General features: G+C 40.0%; 2 protein-coding genes across 10 annotated transcripts in view; one reads left to right on the forward strand and one right to left on the reverse strand.

The window, feature by feature from the left end:
* IRS4 (insulin receptor substrate 4) overlaps positions 1-1,479 on the forward strand; it is a 29,332-nt gene extending 27,853 nt beyond the window's left edge. For 2 of the 9 annotated variants that reach the window (XM_087748455.1, XM_087748462.1), the window contains one exon: positions 1,342-1,479. The gene's annotated coding sequence lies outside the window, so the exon portion shown is untranslated. The remainder of the gene's footprint in view (positions 1-1,341) is intronic. The other 7 variants (XM_087748456.1, XM_087748463.1, XM_087748452.1 and 4 more) reach the window with 5 other exon arrangements.
* COL4A5 (collagen type IV alpha 5 chain) overlaps positions 398-16,574 on the reverse strand; it is an 86,437-nt gene continuing 70,260 nt past the window's right edge. Inside the window, exons 39-51 of the mRNA XM_087748447.1 lie at positions 16,166-16,264; positions 15,555-15,605; positions 14,531-14,716; positions 7,818-7,951; positions 7,345-7,417; positions 7,125-7,196; positions 6,629-6,757; positions 6,260-6,358; positions 4,714-4,926; positions 4,190-4,367; positions 3,505-3,619; positions 3,017-3,189; positions 398-1,498 (exon numbers count right to left, since the gene is read on the reverse strand). Coding sequence (XP_087604573.1) covers positions 1,417-1,498; positions 3,017-3,189; positions 3,505-3,619; positions 4,190-4,367; positions 4,714-4,926; positions 6,260-6,358; positions 6,629-6,757; positions 7,125-7,196; positions 7,345-7,417; positions 7,818-7,951; positions 14,531-14,716; positions 15,555-15,605; positions 16,166-16,264 — 1,604 coding nt within the window. The 3' untranslated portion in view covers positions 398-1,416. The remainder of the gene's footprint in view (positions 1,499-3,016; positions 3,190-3,504; positions 3,620-4,189; positions 4,368-4,713; positions 4,927-6,259; positions 6,359-6,628; positions 6,758-7,124; positions 7,197-7,344; positions 7,418-7,817; positions 7,952-14,530; positions 14,717-15,554; positions 15,606-16,165; positions 16,265-16,574) is intronic.

Here is a 16,574-nt window from a genome sequence, read left to right on the forward strand (position 1 = left end):
CTGTATAAAGCAGTATGTTAATTCACAAGTTAAGTTGTATTGATAGTTGAGGTGGCAATATACAATGAAAACATTAAAGTATCGTCACTTGAAAAATAGTCTTGCTTTGTCAGGGAGCTCTGTTCATACATAAGGGTAAATGAAACAGCACTGACCATAGAAGCCGAACAGTCATGCATACAAAAAGTGATCACTTTTCAGCTATTGCACAAGTCGTGACACTCTAGGACATACACAGTAGGATTCTGACACAACAACATCAGAAAGACTGCATGCACCATCTTTCAAGGCCTTATGTGAACTATACATACACAAGAGCTGCTGTATACTGTAAGTACATCGTGGATGTGTATAAATTCACATAAGATTAAAAGATTAATTTGTAAATAGGAAAAGATCAGTTTCCACCAGCTTATGCTTTATTTTATTCAGAAGGTTTCTTAGCTTGTACACTATTTTGGATAAAATGCATGACACCACTTCAGAGTATGTAAGCATAACCTTAAATGCTTTGGTAACTGGATGTTCCCAAGGACCAGGTTTTGTTAAACCAAACTGGTTACTAAACTGTGAATGTGACTTTTATTCAGAAAAGTAGCATATAGAATATGGCTAATAATTTCACATATTTTCACAAGATACAAAAAAAACCCTTTTCAAGTGGATTGGGATTTCTAAGCACAAATAAAACCACTGATAGCATGGTATACAACACTTAAAACCCTGATCAAAATGACTTCAGAATAATTGTGCATTCCCCAAATATATCAGGTTGGCAACTGAGGAAGGAAATGAAATATTAAATGAATGAGTTGGGTCAATTCTCTCTGTACCACAAGTTTCATAATAAAATACTGCTGTATGTTTTAATTTTAGACATAAGCATTTTTATATCAGTCTGGTTTGTTTCTAAATGACTGAAAGTTCCAACTAAAAAGGTGTTTACACAATATACACATTTCATTACTTACAAAGAGAAATAAGCTTAAAATTTCATATTAAAAACCTGGGATACAGTAGGGTTAGTAGCACCATGAAAAATGTTTTTCAAAACTGCAGTCTTGTTATTTTAAACATACTCAGTGCGTCGTGTTTTTCTTTATTCTCTTGGTTGATCAAGAAGGTGCCATTTTGGTACAGGGAGAGAAATGAAAAATTTCATCTTCTGATCCTTTGTGAACCTCAAGTGTTCTTTTCTGTTTCCAAGAGGTCAATTCTTTCATCTTAGTCCTGTTGTCAAATATGTACCAAACAACCCTTAGCTTGGCACATGAGTGAGGTACACTTGAATTTGCATGCTTAAAACAGTTTGGATTTGTTTTTTCTTTTCTTTCTGCACAGTAGCACCATTGTTGCAGCTGGAAGACAGTGCATCTTAGGAATTTTCAACTGTTTTATAAAACATTCTCCAAGACGTTACGTCTTCTTCATGCAAACTTGACAACGACTAATACGCGTCCTCAAGTCTCCAGCTTTCAGTGTCTCTGACTGAGGTTTACTGGTTGACAGACACAAAGGTAAGGTTAGGTTAGCTTTTTCTTTGTTTACAGAACTGTTCCTTTCAACTTCTACTTCATTCACAGTTTAAGATAACACTGAAGTGGGAATTAGTCCTGTATTTGAGAGTTTTCCTTAAGAGTGATCTTTCTGTATGTCTTCAACACCAGGTGACAGATGCTCAGTTTTGTCCAGGTTTCAGAATACACAAGGTGTGCTAAGCAACTACTTCAGTCTGGCGTATGATGTAGCACAAACACCAAACTGAGTGGAAGGTGAATTTTGTATATTTGAGACCCTATTTCTGGGGTCTGTCTTTGTAGCCTTTGGGTTTCTCAGTTCAAGGGTACTATAACAACCCATAAAAAATACTGCTTCAGTGAGATTGGTATTTAAGTGATGGCCTTACGAAAATATTTTTTTATAGTCTGAAAGGGTAGGGAGGTGGGAGATTAATATTTGTGTAATGTGCGTGTACACAGAGTAAGTCCAATTCTTAGAAGTTTTTTTAAAAAAATAGAATAAAAAAGGAAGTTGTGTTTATGGGAGACAGAAAATAGTACAGAGAAAACTCAAAGGTACATGGTAGTTGTTAGTAGGCAGTTTCCACTGGTGAATTACTGATGAATTACCACCGATCAGCTACCCTGAAAACTTAAGAGCGATGACTATTTAATGCACGTTAAGTATCATGGTTGTAGGTGCCACACAAAACCAACTTAGGGGCCACTACTGCTTTATAACACAGTGCCCGTTGCCAGCCCTGTACCACAAAGCTACATTTTTTGATTTGGTGGCACTGGGAATATTTGTGAGGTTTTTATCAGTACACAAGCAGGGCAGTAGCCATTTATTCTATGAAAGGAGATGATTTTTCAAAGAAAAAAATGATTTTGCTACTCAAGTTGAAAGGAAAAAAGCTTGAGGAGCTGAGAGACTCCAGAGAAGGGGAGGACAGAACGTCCGTTGGCCTCCTTGCTGCCAAAATGTCATCCTAATTCTTCTGCAAAGTACTGGAAAAAATGCTTGCCATAGAGGGTGCGAAACCTCTTTCACATAAGACTTTTAAAAACAGGTTATGTGAACATCTGCCTTAAAAGGTTTAAGTAGCATTGATCTTGCCCTTCATACCTGTCCCTTGTATGTCTGTGAACTACCTTTTCAAACATTTGACTCTATTGAAAGGCCTGGCAAGGAAAAAACCCAACAAAATCGATCTTTTAGGCTCCAAATACAGTAACTACAGCAAGGACTACTTTCAGAGAAGGTACTACTAAATGTGAGTAAGAATTGACATAAAAAGAATCTGACTCCTTGCAAAACAGAATGTGCCCTAGCAAGTTTTTACATAATATTAAAGGCTTACCAAGGAAACACTTGAAAAACTGGTTGTGAGGGAAAACAAACTAAATTATTTCCCTATACCCCTGTAAACAAATCTCTTTTGAACTTCGGAATAAATTGTTTCCAAAGCGTTCTTTCTGGAATAAAGCAATATACAAGAAACAGGTTTTCTTACCTGAACATTTCTGACACCTCCACAGTTGCCAGCCAGAAACTATATGAATTGGCATAGTAATTACAAGTGCCACGACCGTGGCATTCAATAAACGGAGCTGAGCGGAATTCTTCTAAACAGGATCCAGGCGATGCCAAGGCCTGTCCAGAGCCCTCTGCTCCAGCACTAGTGTGCTGGTGGAGGAAAGAAACACAGAAACAAGAATCTTACAGGAGGTGCTAAAAATTAAATAGCACAGCATTCAACTACTAAAAGAGCCACTGTTCATTCTTGGTTGAGATAACGCGGTGTCAGACACCTCCATAAATATCAGTTACACTGGGCTCTGTGTACTGGAAAATCACTGTGAAATCTTGGCTACCATGGTTAGTAATTGAAGGTAAAGGCTTTCGAATGACAACCATTATAGTTTTTAACAAAGTCCTAAAGCAGCTAGTTGAGGACACAAGTGGGTAACAGCTACTTCTGGAGTAGGAGGCGGTTCTTACCATCATGAAAGAGTAACCGATCCAAAGGGAGTCCCAGCCTGGAGGACACGAAGGAATCTGAATGGTCTGACTGTGGACAGCTATCACCATAGCAGGAGTTTCACACACAACACATCTGGACAGAGGGGAAGTATCAGAGAAACACGTGATAGTAAATTATAATAGGAGTATGTTTTATTAAGAATTCTTACACGGAGAAAGGAGGAAAATAGCCTGTGAGAGGCTGTCCTATTAATCTAGACTTCTGCTTCTCACTTATTTTCTAACTGCAGTAAGACGGTATTTTGGAGCGCAAAATCTGCCTGTATTTCCACTAACAACCATTGGGTAAAATACTGAAGCAGTTCCTGAAACAAAAACTGGAAGCTCAAAGTCCCCAAGTGAATGCCTCAATCTTAGAGCTCATGGCTCTCATATTCTCCTTCCTGTCCATGGCGATCTTGCACTGCTGACTACATAGCTTCCTCAGTCGAGGAGAGTTCTTGTAGCCTTTCAGCCTCTAATTATCACTGCTGCACATAGACTGTTTAACACAATGAATACAAGCCATTTTCCTAGTGTCTCCCAGAGAAAACCATGACAGATTCATCTCCTAATATCCAACCTGCACATAGGAAATACATCGATAAGATGTGCTATTTATCCAGATATTAAAAAAGAGACCCGATAGCCTGCTTTGTCTCACCGGCTAATGAATGGCTGGATGCTTTGCCCAGTCAGCGGCTCCATGCTCATCGGCATTGGCTCTGGAGTTGACAGCCAGTAGGAATAGTCATTCCTTGATGCAAAATTACAAACATTGTTGATGTTGCAGAACATGAAGGGCATGGTGCTGAAACGTCTAAGACAGCTCCCAGCAGTACCTACAGAGTAAGATACATAAAATGTGACAGCAAAGTTTTCCCTTCATTGCTTTTTATAGCAATTCTTTGAGAACAGTAATTGTATATTCTTTCTCTCCACCTGTGAGTGCACAGCATGTGCTATCAAATTGTCACATGTGGGGAAAACATAACTTCTCAGTTTTGGTTTACGTGCTTTCATCCTGAATTAAAATGTGCAGCCTCTGGAGGTAGTAGATCTTAGCATGCAATCCCCATCCTCATCTAAGAAATCTCTAAGACTGTCGTATCTTCAGAGAACCAGAGCATTTGAAGAAGCAGCTACAACCTCTTTCCTCTTAAAGACAGAGCATACAAAATATCTCACCCAAGTCCTGGCCATGGGCTCTCTCATTTCCTTGCACGTACAGAAGAGAGAATCCATCATATATTCTTGATGTTCCTTGGGGACATAGTGGTGTATCCCTGGTCTGGCTGTGCCGAGTTATAAGGAATCCGTGAGCAACAGAAGCTGTCCCAGGAGGACCGGGTGGGCCTTGTAAGCCATCAGGACCGGGAGGTCCCTGTATTCCTCGTGAACCTGTTCACACGAGAGAAACACAACACGCAGTATTTAACACCATTTCTTGCCCGTTTAGGACTAATGTAGTTCTGAAAGGTAGCATGGTCTTGCGATTAAGGTCCTTGTGAGTTGGGGGACCTGGTATCTGCTAACATTATCTTCCTGAAATTACTTTTTCCTGTAAGCTTGGGTAAATCACTGAGGCTGTCATAGCTAGTTATAAAATAACAGTGCAACTTCCCTGTGTTGTAGGGGTATTGTGAAGTTAAATACGTTCAGAGCTGTGAGACACTAAGATAACAACTGCAGTGGACGTGACAGCCACCGAAATGAGCCCAAATCAGCTTCCCAGTTCCAAAACATATTAATCTGTGTATGCAGCTTAATAAGATAATGTTGAAACATGTCACTCAAGATCACAAAATAAATGGCAGAGCCAGAAACAGAAGCAAGTCTCACTCTAGACCGTGCTGTGAAAAGACCTGAGCCAAAACCCACCAAAATGAACAGAAAAGCTGCAGTCAGTCTTGGAGTAGGTTACAGAAAGTGGAAATAGGCTAGGAACCACCTTGAATGAGAACAAGAATGAGTCATATGACTGAAAAGGGTATCAGAAAAGGCATTTGTTCTTGAACAGCAAAAATATCAGGAAATATAACTACAGATATTTAGACTACGTTATTCCACAGTCATTATTATTTACATTTTTTAACTAAAATAATGCTAACAGATTTCATAGAGCATAGAGCTGTTCAGAGAAAAAGGAAAAATAGGCATTATGGATTTTGGTACTGTTTTAACTGTTTAAATTCTAATACTTTTTCTCACAAGTTGCAATATGTAGCTACTTAATATGTATCATCATCTTTAGAAAATTGTCCCAGTGCCTAGTCTGATTTCTTTTCTCGAATCATAGTTCAGTAATTCTAAGCAATAGCTGCATGGTAGTCTGATCTCTGCCTTTGGTGAAATTCTCTCCTTTATGAAATCTGTTTTTCCCCATTCATGATTTCCATGCAAAATGAAAATTATTTTACTAATCCCTCTCTTCTGCTTCTTACTATCTTCATTATCTCCTGTGCATCATCTGTGCTGCAAAGGGGATGCCATTAAGCTTGAGATAAAGCACTCTACAATATTATTCAGCAATGACCAGCGATGTGTTGGTTCCAAGAACATTCCAAACTGAAGTATGTTCAGCTGCTTCTAATATTTTTGCATCAAGAAAATCCTAAAATTATGATTTTATTATTATTCCCATGAGGCAAAATCTCATTTCCCAATATTAGCCTGCAGTCACATAAGGGAGCATCTCTTTTTCCACTGGGTCCTCACAGGAAAAACACCATACCTGGTTGGCCTGGAAGACCTCTCTCTCCTTTACGTCCTGCTGGACCATCAAAACCAGGTAGTCCATCTCGCCCTGGATCTCCAGGAAGACCAATTGGACCTAGAACAGACAAATGTGTAAGTGAAATAAAAGCTCTTGAAATCTCACTACAGAAATCTTTAAATTGTCTGGGACTCATCTATTGTTTCTTCATGATACATTAGACAAGAACAGACCATTAAACCAGGTTTATATGGTAGAACCCTACATTTATCTACTACCTCTTGCTGAATTCAGTAACTTGTCTCTGCAGCCTGTGCCAAGTGACTCGCACTGCAACCTGCAGCTATACCTCTTTGGCATTTTCTCTGCAGCCACCTAGGATCATACCTGGCAATCCCTGTGGCCCTGGCAATCCCGGTGGCCCTTTCAACCCAGGCTGTCCTGGAGGACCCGGCGGACCGGGGTCACCTTTGACAACAATGCTTCGTCCAATGGTACCTGGTAAACCTGGTGGACCTGAGAGAAAGCAGCTTAGTATTAGATAAACCAAGGTAGAAGAGAGCATTAGAAACAGTTTCTGTTATTCCTTATTGCAAAGTCAGAAGCCAAGAGCTCTGTCAATGCAAAGAGTAAGTGTATAAGGTGCTCTTGGTGACTCCCCCCAAAGGACAGCTCTTGGAGGGGTTAATCCATGTAGACTAGATACAGAATATAAAATATGGTAGGATTACTTATAGGGCTAAAAACTATAGCCTGAAATCGTGTTTAAGCTGTTGCTCACTTAACTACTTTCATTGCTGGCTGAGACCGACCCAGTCCTACATCCGCGTACCAAATTCTGGCAGGGAGCAAAAGCGACCATAATGCTACCCAGGACTCCTACCTGGTGGGCCTGGCAGTCCCTGACTGCCTGTGAGGCCAGCGGGTCCTGCAGGTCCAGTGGGACCCTTCATACCTGAAACATCAAATTCACACAGTTACACAGTGAAAGAACACGCTGCCTGACAAAATCTGCTGCAGGAATGGCCAAAATCAGGATGCTTTCATCCCTGAGGGGCTGTTCCTGTGTCTGGAGGTTGTCACTTGAAATGCTAGTTAAATACCTGGGAATCCTGGAACGCCTGGAACCCCGGGGTCGCCCTTCATTCCATTCAGACCTGGACGACCAGGATCCCCCTGAACAGAACAGCTTCATGTTATTCACGCATCTCCTTCAGCAGTTTCAGAAAAACAGATAGAAAAGGTGGCTGGGGGACAAATAAGCACACTTTGGGTCTGTGAACTAGTGCTTTGAAGGGCTGAGGCCATGCATTCTGCTCACGGCACTGGGTGCTGTCAGAGGATGCTGTAACATGAAGCGTGCACTGACAGCTCCAGCTCCGCCAGGAATATAATGGGGACATCCTGCCCAGATACTGGGGGGTAATTAAGGAGAAGACCCTCTTACTTGCTACAAGACAGGATGTTAGCTACCACGTTTTGGCTCTATTTTATAAACTGCATATTCCACCCAAATATATTCATTTTTATTGCATTTAAAAATAAACAAGGAGGAAAACTCCATTTCTTGTCCTACCTGGCGTCCAGGTGGCCCTTGATCTCCCTTTTGACCAGTCAGGCCAGGTGGGCCAGGTTGACCCGGGTTCCCTTTTTCTCCTTTAAGTCCTCCACTGCCTGGTGGCCCTCGTGGACCTTCTGGGCCTGGTGGACCTTAACATTGCAGAACAAATATGCATATATCAGTACATATCAAACAATGTCCTCAAGTTTGTGCCTTCAGCGTAAAAAAAAAAAAAAATTAAAGGTATTTTGGCTCGACTTCCCAGATCTATTTCAATGTTGAATTCGAGATAAACTAAAAGGAAAACAAATAGAGGGATTATTTGCACTACCCAAATCAGGAACCAAGGCTCCTTATCTAGCTGACGAAGAGAAGCAGGTCTTTCCAGAAGGCAGTGCAACTCACCTGCGTTAGAAGCTTACCAGTGACCAGACCGGTGCCTTTAGTAGGAGCCAAGAAACCCCAAATTAGATGGTACAAATATCCCCTCTGCTGACCTGCATTACATTCATCATCTCTGAAGTGCTATCTTAACAGACCTAATTCCTGTTGAAAGCCAGTCTCAACAAGGTAAAATATTGCTGCTTTTTTGCTGTTAGAATTTGACGTACCTATTGAGGAGCCCGGTATACACTGTCTGCTGACTGCTGGGCAGCAGGAAGCCCATCATTCTGCTTTGCCAAAATACTAATCTGAGTTGCAGAAACTTCTTTGTGTTGAATGACTCTCCCTCCAACCGATTTGTCTGTCTTTAGTAGAATTACACGGTGTAAATCCAATAGAGGAACCGGGCTGGTCTTTAAATATTTTCCCTTTGCTACAGCCACATTAATCCAAAGCAAAGCATCGGATTTAAAAGAAACTTAGGTATTTGGAGAACTGAAAGTTAAGACCTCCACCTTTATGACACCATCTAAATAGAAGGTAATCAATTTGTGGCAAAACAAACCATAAGCAGGTGCAGCAACAGCTAATAACTGTTAGATCTCAATGGGATTAACAAAAGGATCTCTTTGCAGGACAGTGCTATGACATTCTCCCCTGTAGTACACCAAATCTAGTAACATTTATCAGTGTGCTGGATTTTCAATTATTCTGCAACCTTGAATAATTTAACATCTCTTTTGACATCCTCATAGTCTATATTCGGTGGGTAAATTTGATGAGCTGTATTTCTGCATGCAAATCTGAGTATAGAATTCCTTCCAAAATTTTTCTTTTTAAATCAACAGCAATTTTGTACCAGATTTCACACATATCCTGTAGCAGTTTCAGCTACAGAAAACATTCCGTCATGCAAGGATTTTTTGTGTTCATTTTGCTCTTTTATACTGGTCTAGTACTGTACACATGCAAAATAATAACAGGTTACCATCTGAGGCATGCTAATCAAACACATACGATGTGCAGGGTAACCACAGTCCTTAAAAAGATAATCACAGAGTTACAGGAAAACATCCATTTCTCTTACATCAAGTGCAACGCAGTAAAATAAATTGACCGAGTTAAGAGTCTAACCTGGAGGACCTGGAAGGATCAGAGTTCACCAAAGCCCAATGATCGATGTTAGAAGGGTCAGACATCACACAGTACAAAACAAGATTACTAGTTAGAAATAGTACAGATGACAGCATATACACTACACAACAACCCATTTCACCAGCATGTTTTGTATTTACAATATAATCCACATGCATGCATAAAACCATACATGAATACACAACGACATGTATTTTCAGATACAAGTTATTCTGGAGACTAGGCTCTACTAAGACTAATTTGACACTTCATTTAACAGCAAACAAAGCTTTACCAAAGAATATGTTATATGCTTCAACTTTACAGCTGAGGCCTGTGGCTGGTTAGTCCTACTCACAACGGGGTTTGGACTATGGAACCATTTCACTGACAATATTCAACATCACAGGGCCTGGCAAAAATGCAGGTAAATTGTGAATGACAACTTACTCTTGAGCAAAATTCTGCTTTGGGCAGGGGGGAAGTGTGATGAACAGAAGGACTTATCGCCACTAATCAGGCATGAGCCTCAACTACCTGTGAATACAATTCTAAAACTGAAAAGTAGGCTTATACCCTCTTCAAAACAGGAATTGACATGGATCAAAAGGGCTGCAAATGCTATAAGCAAAACTACAGCAGAAGTTACAAATTTAGAATTTGTTGTCTTTGCTGTTGGCATTATTTTTTCTTGATAAAAATATCCCAAGATGCTAATTTACCTGTTTAAGGTTATTATGGAGAATTGCATGTGATAACATCCTTAGAAAAATCATTTAAATGTCCTCTTTCAAAAGGTAAGCTGGTTGTCCCTACCATGCTCCTGAATTAATACATATTTTAGCTCCTGTGCCACTTGCATCTTTCATGTCAGTGAAATGATTTAACTATATCAACATATCACCATGCAATTTACAGCTAAAAACTGCAATAAATACACATCAGGTTTACCTCAATGCACTATTTCTTACATGTTTGGTAAATGATTTTAAATACTAACTGTAATACAGTTGTTAAAAATAATGACATGGACATTTCATTGTTACTGTTAAGTACTTATAAACTATATTTCACTGTTAGATAAGTTTTGCTATGATTTATAAATCTGTCCTATAGTTGTTGATTATTGGATTCTGGCTGGGCGCAGTCACAGGGTGGAAAACAACTTGAAGGAATTGGTAAGTTCCTCTCGGCACGCCCATGACGGTAGCCCTCTTTGAAAGTGTGGTTACTGCTTGTGGGGCCACAGTTTAATTAAAAGGTAAAGCCACATTCATTTTTTTACATGACTGCATAAAGCTAGGATTCAAACAGCAGGTGCTACCACATTTGCTACCTCACAGTGCTTAGGACAGCACACTGAAAACTAAAATGTATTCCGTTATGGAATTTTTACGACAGTTCTTTGCTTCCTGAAAGTCATCATAGCAAAACCAAAGACATCATTATTATTGAACAGATATACCAAGTCATTTTCAATCTAGACACAGATGTTAAAAATCTTCCCAAGAGCTGGCTTGTGCTATGTGCTGATATGCTAAAATTACGATAAGCTTGTGAAAACGACCACATTCTTACCAATCCCGTTCCACTGCCCTAGTGTTAGGGAGGGGAGAGCGGTATGCTTCCTTTTCATTAAATACATGTTAAAGGAAGAGCTTTCCTCATTTCCTCTAAACGTGCTGGTGAAGCAAAACAATGGAAATAAGGATTTCTCTGCACTGGAAAGTGACAATGCTCTAAGTTGGGAATGTAAAGCATCGGTTACTCTATAAATTTTCCTCCAGACACTGTTGGTATAAAAGAAGCACCTAATTTATGTAAGTCACTTGAGAGTGTCCAAAATCAACAGTAGCGGGTGTTACAAAAATGAATACTGTCATTTGCCCAAGCTGCAAAACACAATTATACAGCAAAGACATGGGAGGACAGCGCAATATGCTTTTTTAAAAAAGATGAAAACCAGCATGTATTTTTTTTCAATGGCACTAAGAATAAATATGCTAAAACAAGTTTCACAGTTGGGGACACTTTATAAAAGCCTTGCGAATCTGGACCCACATGATCTTCCACCATGGGGAGAGCAACACTATATCCTTCCAACGTCAGTCCTACAACAACATGCCAGAAGAGTCTGAAAGCCAACTCTGAGCTTTTCTTTTCTACCACAAATTAAAAGCTATGTCTGAAAAATGACTCAGCATATCTACATTTAGACACTATAAAAGTATATACATTCATTTTCATGCAAAGTTATTATTTTGGAGTTAAGGGGCTAACCTGAGGGACCTGGGAGTAGGGGGTCAGAGTTCACCAAGGTCATCATTAGAACAAGGGGAAAAACATCAAAATTGTTAGAAATATCAACAAGCTAACATATTCAACTAAACCTTTCTTTTTAGATTTAGCTCAATATTCCTTTACATACAGTATGCAAACCACCAAACTATTATTATTCATAGCAATGAAAACAGACATGTGGAGTAACAGCAATGTTGTGTTGCCTTGGAAATTGGCTCAATTTTATCATTGATTAATATATCCATCCCAACATCATCTATTAACGTTTGTTTTAGGGGCAACTCAACTGAAGTCAGAAAGCTACACCGTGTCTGACTTCGTAATTTTTACTAATCTTAGAATATACCCAGAAGTCAACAACAAACAGTATATGCATACGGCTTCTGGTTTTATTTATGTCCCTAGAAGGGGGGTAATTTGACAGCCACACAGCTGCTTTTATGACTAGCTGCCTTAAGTTGAAATGTTACAAAATCAGCGTTCCAACAATAGACTGTGTTATCATTTGAAACAAAAGGCTGGAGTGCTGATTGTACCAGAACTGCAATAATAGTTTGGTTTATCCACATTAGTTCACGCATAACTGAGCAAAACAAATGCTTCACTTTATACATTGCATGCAACAAAAATGGAAATAAGAGAAGGAAAGAGAGAAAGACAGAGAGAGAGAGAACATGGCTGAGCAGAACCTCACTGGTTGTTTCCCCCTGCCAATGCTCATAAAACTGCAGAAAATGAGTCCCACCATTCCTCTGCCTCCCCAGCTGATGAGAGTCAGCGAGCACCTGATTTATACAGAGAAGTGTAAACAGGATGAGAAGCTTCATAAAAACATCAATGCTACAGCAGAGCGTAGAATCTCACTTCGTAGTTCTATTATACATGCGGAGCTGCTTAGCTGGTTTACTTTTTTTGTTGGTGGTTTTTTTTTTTGGTTTTTTTTTTTTTTTAGAGTTTGGAGATATCCTCTGTATAAGCATCTTTTAAAAATGAAGGCCTATACTCTTATGGACCACTCAGCTTCCTCTGCCAAAATTCTAATTGCTGTACCACTCTACATACAAAAGAATTCTATCTGGAAGATCTTGACATCTAGGGTGTCTTAGGCCTTTACTTGGGCACACTTAAATTACAAAGCCCAAGTCTGGCATCCCACCATCTCTTATTTCTTCACTCCTTCTCCCACTTGCCCCAGCTGCAACTCTAACCGCGGTGAGCAGAGCTGGGGTTACTTGTCCCATACTCCTACCTGCCAGTGAGCAACTAGGCAGAAGAGGACAAGGCCACACAGACAGTGGAAAGCAGATCAGGACTACCAATTTGCTGCAGGGATGCTCCACTGACTGGTTAGAGCCCCTGGGGCACAGCAGGGAGCAAGTTCCTCCAGGAGAAGGGGCAAAGGCACGCACTCCTCCTTCCACTAACCAAATAGCAAACCAGGAATAAATTGTGACTGGCTGTGAATTATTAACCCACTGGGTTGCTCCACACCAGTCACATAAACAGCAGGTTTAGGACACAACACAATTCAAGTAGTTTTACTAGGACTAAAAGAAAACCTCATTATACTGGCAAACAGCACCCCAGTTTTAAGGTGTTATAAATTAAAACCAAGTGTTATTTATAATGACTCCTTTTTTCAAATGCACAGTTAGGATAGATGAGTTCATAGGCTACTCTGCACAAGAGAAAAGCTCATATTGCCATTGAGAACAGTCAGATATTACTCGATTCTAGTTCTAGTGAAAATATTTTGATAAATTTCCATTCTAAAAACGTTTTTCAGTGGGATTGCCAACTCCTGCATAAGAAGCAAGCATGAGGGAAAAACAAATCTTAAAATCTTTCCAAGTGTGTCCTGCAAAACTAAACTCTCCCTTGATACCTAAAAATGAACAATACATGTGTAGCAGCTATTTTACGAACACACTAACTCAAAACTAACTTTCTATTATTTAAAGATTTCTTTGGGGAAAAATCTGAGGTCAGAGTTTGAGGGCAATAAATAAAAATATTAATTCTCCGTGTATATGCAAAGAAAAAACTGCAACCAACGAATAGCTTGGTTTGAAAGTAGTCTCCTTTAAGGAGAGTATCAAGCATGTCAAGTGAGATGAGTCTTATTGGTGGCAAAGTACTACTGGGCTCAAGATACAGCAATAAGCTTGAGCCAGAGCTGTGACAGGTTCATTAAAGTTAGATTTTTTCAAGAGCAATATCTAAATGCAAATAAACATTCTATGACATAAAATATAAATCAAATTCTAATACATGCCAGGGAGTTGCTCAGCAATGTTAACTCAGTATAGTCGTTTTTTCATTCCCAGAATTAGTCGGTGCAGGAACAAAATGGAAACATGGAATGGAAAGATGAACACGGCACGATGGTGCACTGAGTCCATGGGAACCACGTGACACAATGGAGCAATGACTTATGTTACATGACACGAAGATGAAGAGGCAGCTATCCAATTTGATCATGCTGTGATGCTAGCGTGAATTTGATTTTCATGACTCTTAAAATGATGGGGTTTGTTACTTTTGGGGTTTTGTGCGCGATGACATTTGCTGATCACGTGACAATACTGCAAAGGTATCAGATATTCAAAAGTCGATATCGTGCTTGCTAGATGATTACTGTGACAGCATGCGGAGAATCTCCCGTTTATTAACGCATTGGATTTTTGCTGCCAGGTATCAGAAATTAATAGAAACTGAGGGACTGTTTTATTTTTAGATACTGTTGCATTTGGCAACAAAATCCTCTGGTTGCCCACAAACATTAAGATCGAGGCCATGAGGCTTGAACTTATCCATCCAAATAAACTGAGGAAGTTTAAAGGCTGATAACCTACCAGCAAAATATGAAAGTACTGGCAGATGTTGATAGGTATGGATCACGCTCTTACCTGGCCTTCCCGGAACACCTGGTGGGCCAGGGCTACCTTTAGGACCTTCCAGAGGTGACCCTGGCAAGCCTGGTGGACCTGGTGGACCCTGTAGACCAGGGAATCCCTGGAAACCCCGTTCTCCCTTCAGACCTGGAAGTCCAGGGGGCCCTGGTGGGCCAGGTAACCCCAGTTCTCCTTTTTGCCCTGTAAAACCAAATAGCCACGTTTATGAATACTGTTACAAACTGATATGCAAAAAAGTCCAAATGTCAATTTGCAGAGCCGTTTCTCTCTCTTGCAGAAGGTGCAAGTCTGGCCACAACTCACCTCATTTGCACAGCGAGACAGTATAAAATTGGTCTAATGTTCAGAAAAGAGTTGGGGCTAATAATTCTTGCAGGAGAAAGTGCTATAGCTTCTGACATGTTAAAAGGTCTTACTAAGTCTCACTTTACTACTCAGTGATGCTGTAATTCATAAACATCCTGTGAGTTTGTAAGCCTACAAGCAATGCTTTCATGAGCTTTTATGTACTCGTGAAGAAATCTGTCAGTATTAAGACTTCATCATTTTTTTTGAGACACTCCTAAAAGTTAAGACATACTTGCAGAATTTTCAAATAAGCTTGAGGAATTTAGGAGCTTTAATGCTACTGGAAAGTCATATAACTTGGGTTGCAAAGTTGCTTTTGAAAATATAGCAAGCCGCTATATTTTCAAAGCAGCTTCATTTGTCATCTGTTGTATGAATACTTTATTTACTGAGACAAATCAGCAAAGTTCCACACAATGCAGTAGACTATTAACCTGTGTGGATTTATTCTGTCTCCATAATTGCTAATTTACAAAATTCAGTAGTCAGTAATGAGTTTCTTTATTACCTTGGCTAATGGAAAAAGGTCTGCTGAGGAAAAAAAGAAGTTATTTTAGTTGCTGCTATGGCATTCATTTGTTGCAGAACAGACAACATGTCCTTCTTTTTTTGGTGTACGGATACATATCACATTCAATCTTTTTAACAAAGAACGACAGAGAAACTTTACCTGACAATCCTGGGAGTCCTGGAGGTCCTGGGCGCCCAAAACCTGGTAGACCTGAAAAGAAACAGGTTCAGTTAATAATGAACATTTAGCTTTCAAGTCTCCAGGAATAGGAATATGAGACCGAGAATGAAGAAAGTGCAATTTGTCTAAATCTCTGACTCCTTGAAACTACTGGATTCTCATTCACTCACCAGTCTACACCAAAGCTAGAGGTTTTGCTACTAAAATGCATCTGTAACTTTTTAAAGTATTTCCTTCCATTCACAAGATGCTCTTTCAGATTTGGGGAGTTAATACATTGGCATTTTTGGTTGGGGTTCTATCTTTAAGGCAGACGTTACACCTTTTATCCATTCTGTAACTGAGTTGAAGCAATACAGCTACCATGAAATACAGGAACATGGGCTGGTGTTGAGGTCAGGTAATAAAAATCTAAGAGCTGATTGAATTCTTGTCCTGTGCTTCACTGGCGGCTTGACAGCAGCCTTTGTGAACCATTCAGCAGCTGGGAACCACAGAAGCAGCTTTGAAGGTGTATGGGCAGTTATAGGAAAAATAGAATAGAGAAAGCAGGACATCACAATGCAGAGTGAAGAGGAAGGATACCTAACCTGGTTCGCCCTTCTGACCAGCTGGTCCAGGGATACCATCTCGACCAGGCTGTCCCTTCTCCCCTGAAGGACCAGGAGGGCCAGGACGACCGATATCACCTAAAAGGCGGATAGAACACATTAGCACAGTAATGCCTAACCTGCAGTAAAAAAAAGCAACCTCCTCCCCTCCCCACAATCTGAATCCGAAGGTGAGACAATGTAATAACAAATTCACAAGGGTGTAATCTTAAAATTAAAACTGTTCTCTCTCTCTCTCCCTTTCTCTCCCCCCGACAATTTAGAAAGGGCTTTTAGGCCTGTGAACTTTTAGGCAGTTAGCGTTTGCTAAAAATAATATAATGGTTCCCTTCAGGATAAACTAGAATTTTGCTCCTGTAAAAGCAGGTTAGACCACTGGAGTACTTAA

This window comes from Nipponia nippon, unplaced genomic scaffold (genome assembly GCF_047370975.1).
Source record: "Nipponia nippon isolate SJK-2023a ecotype South Korea unplaced genomic scaffold, ASM4737097v1 scaffold_12, whole genome shotgun sequence".
NCBI lineage: Eukaryota > Metazoa > Chordata > Aves > Pelecaniformes > Threskiornithidae > Nipponia > Nipponia nippon.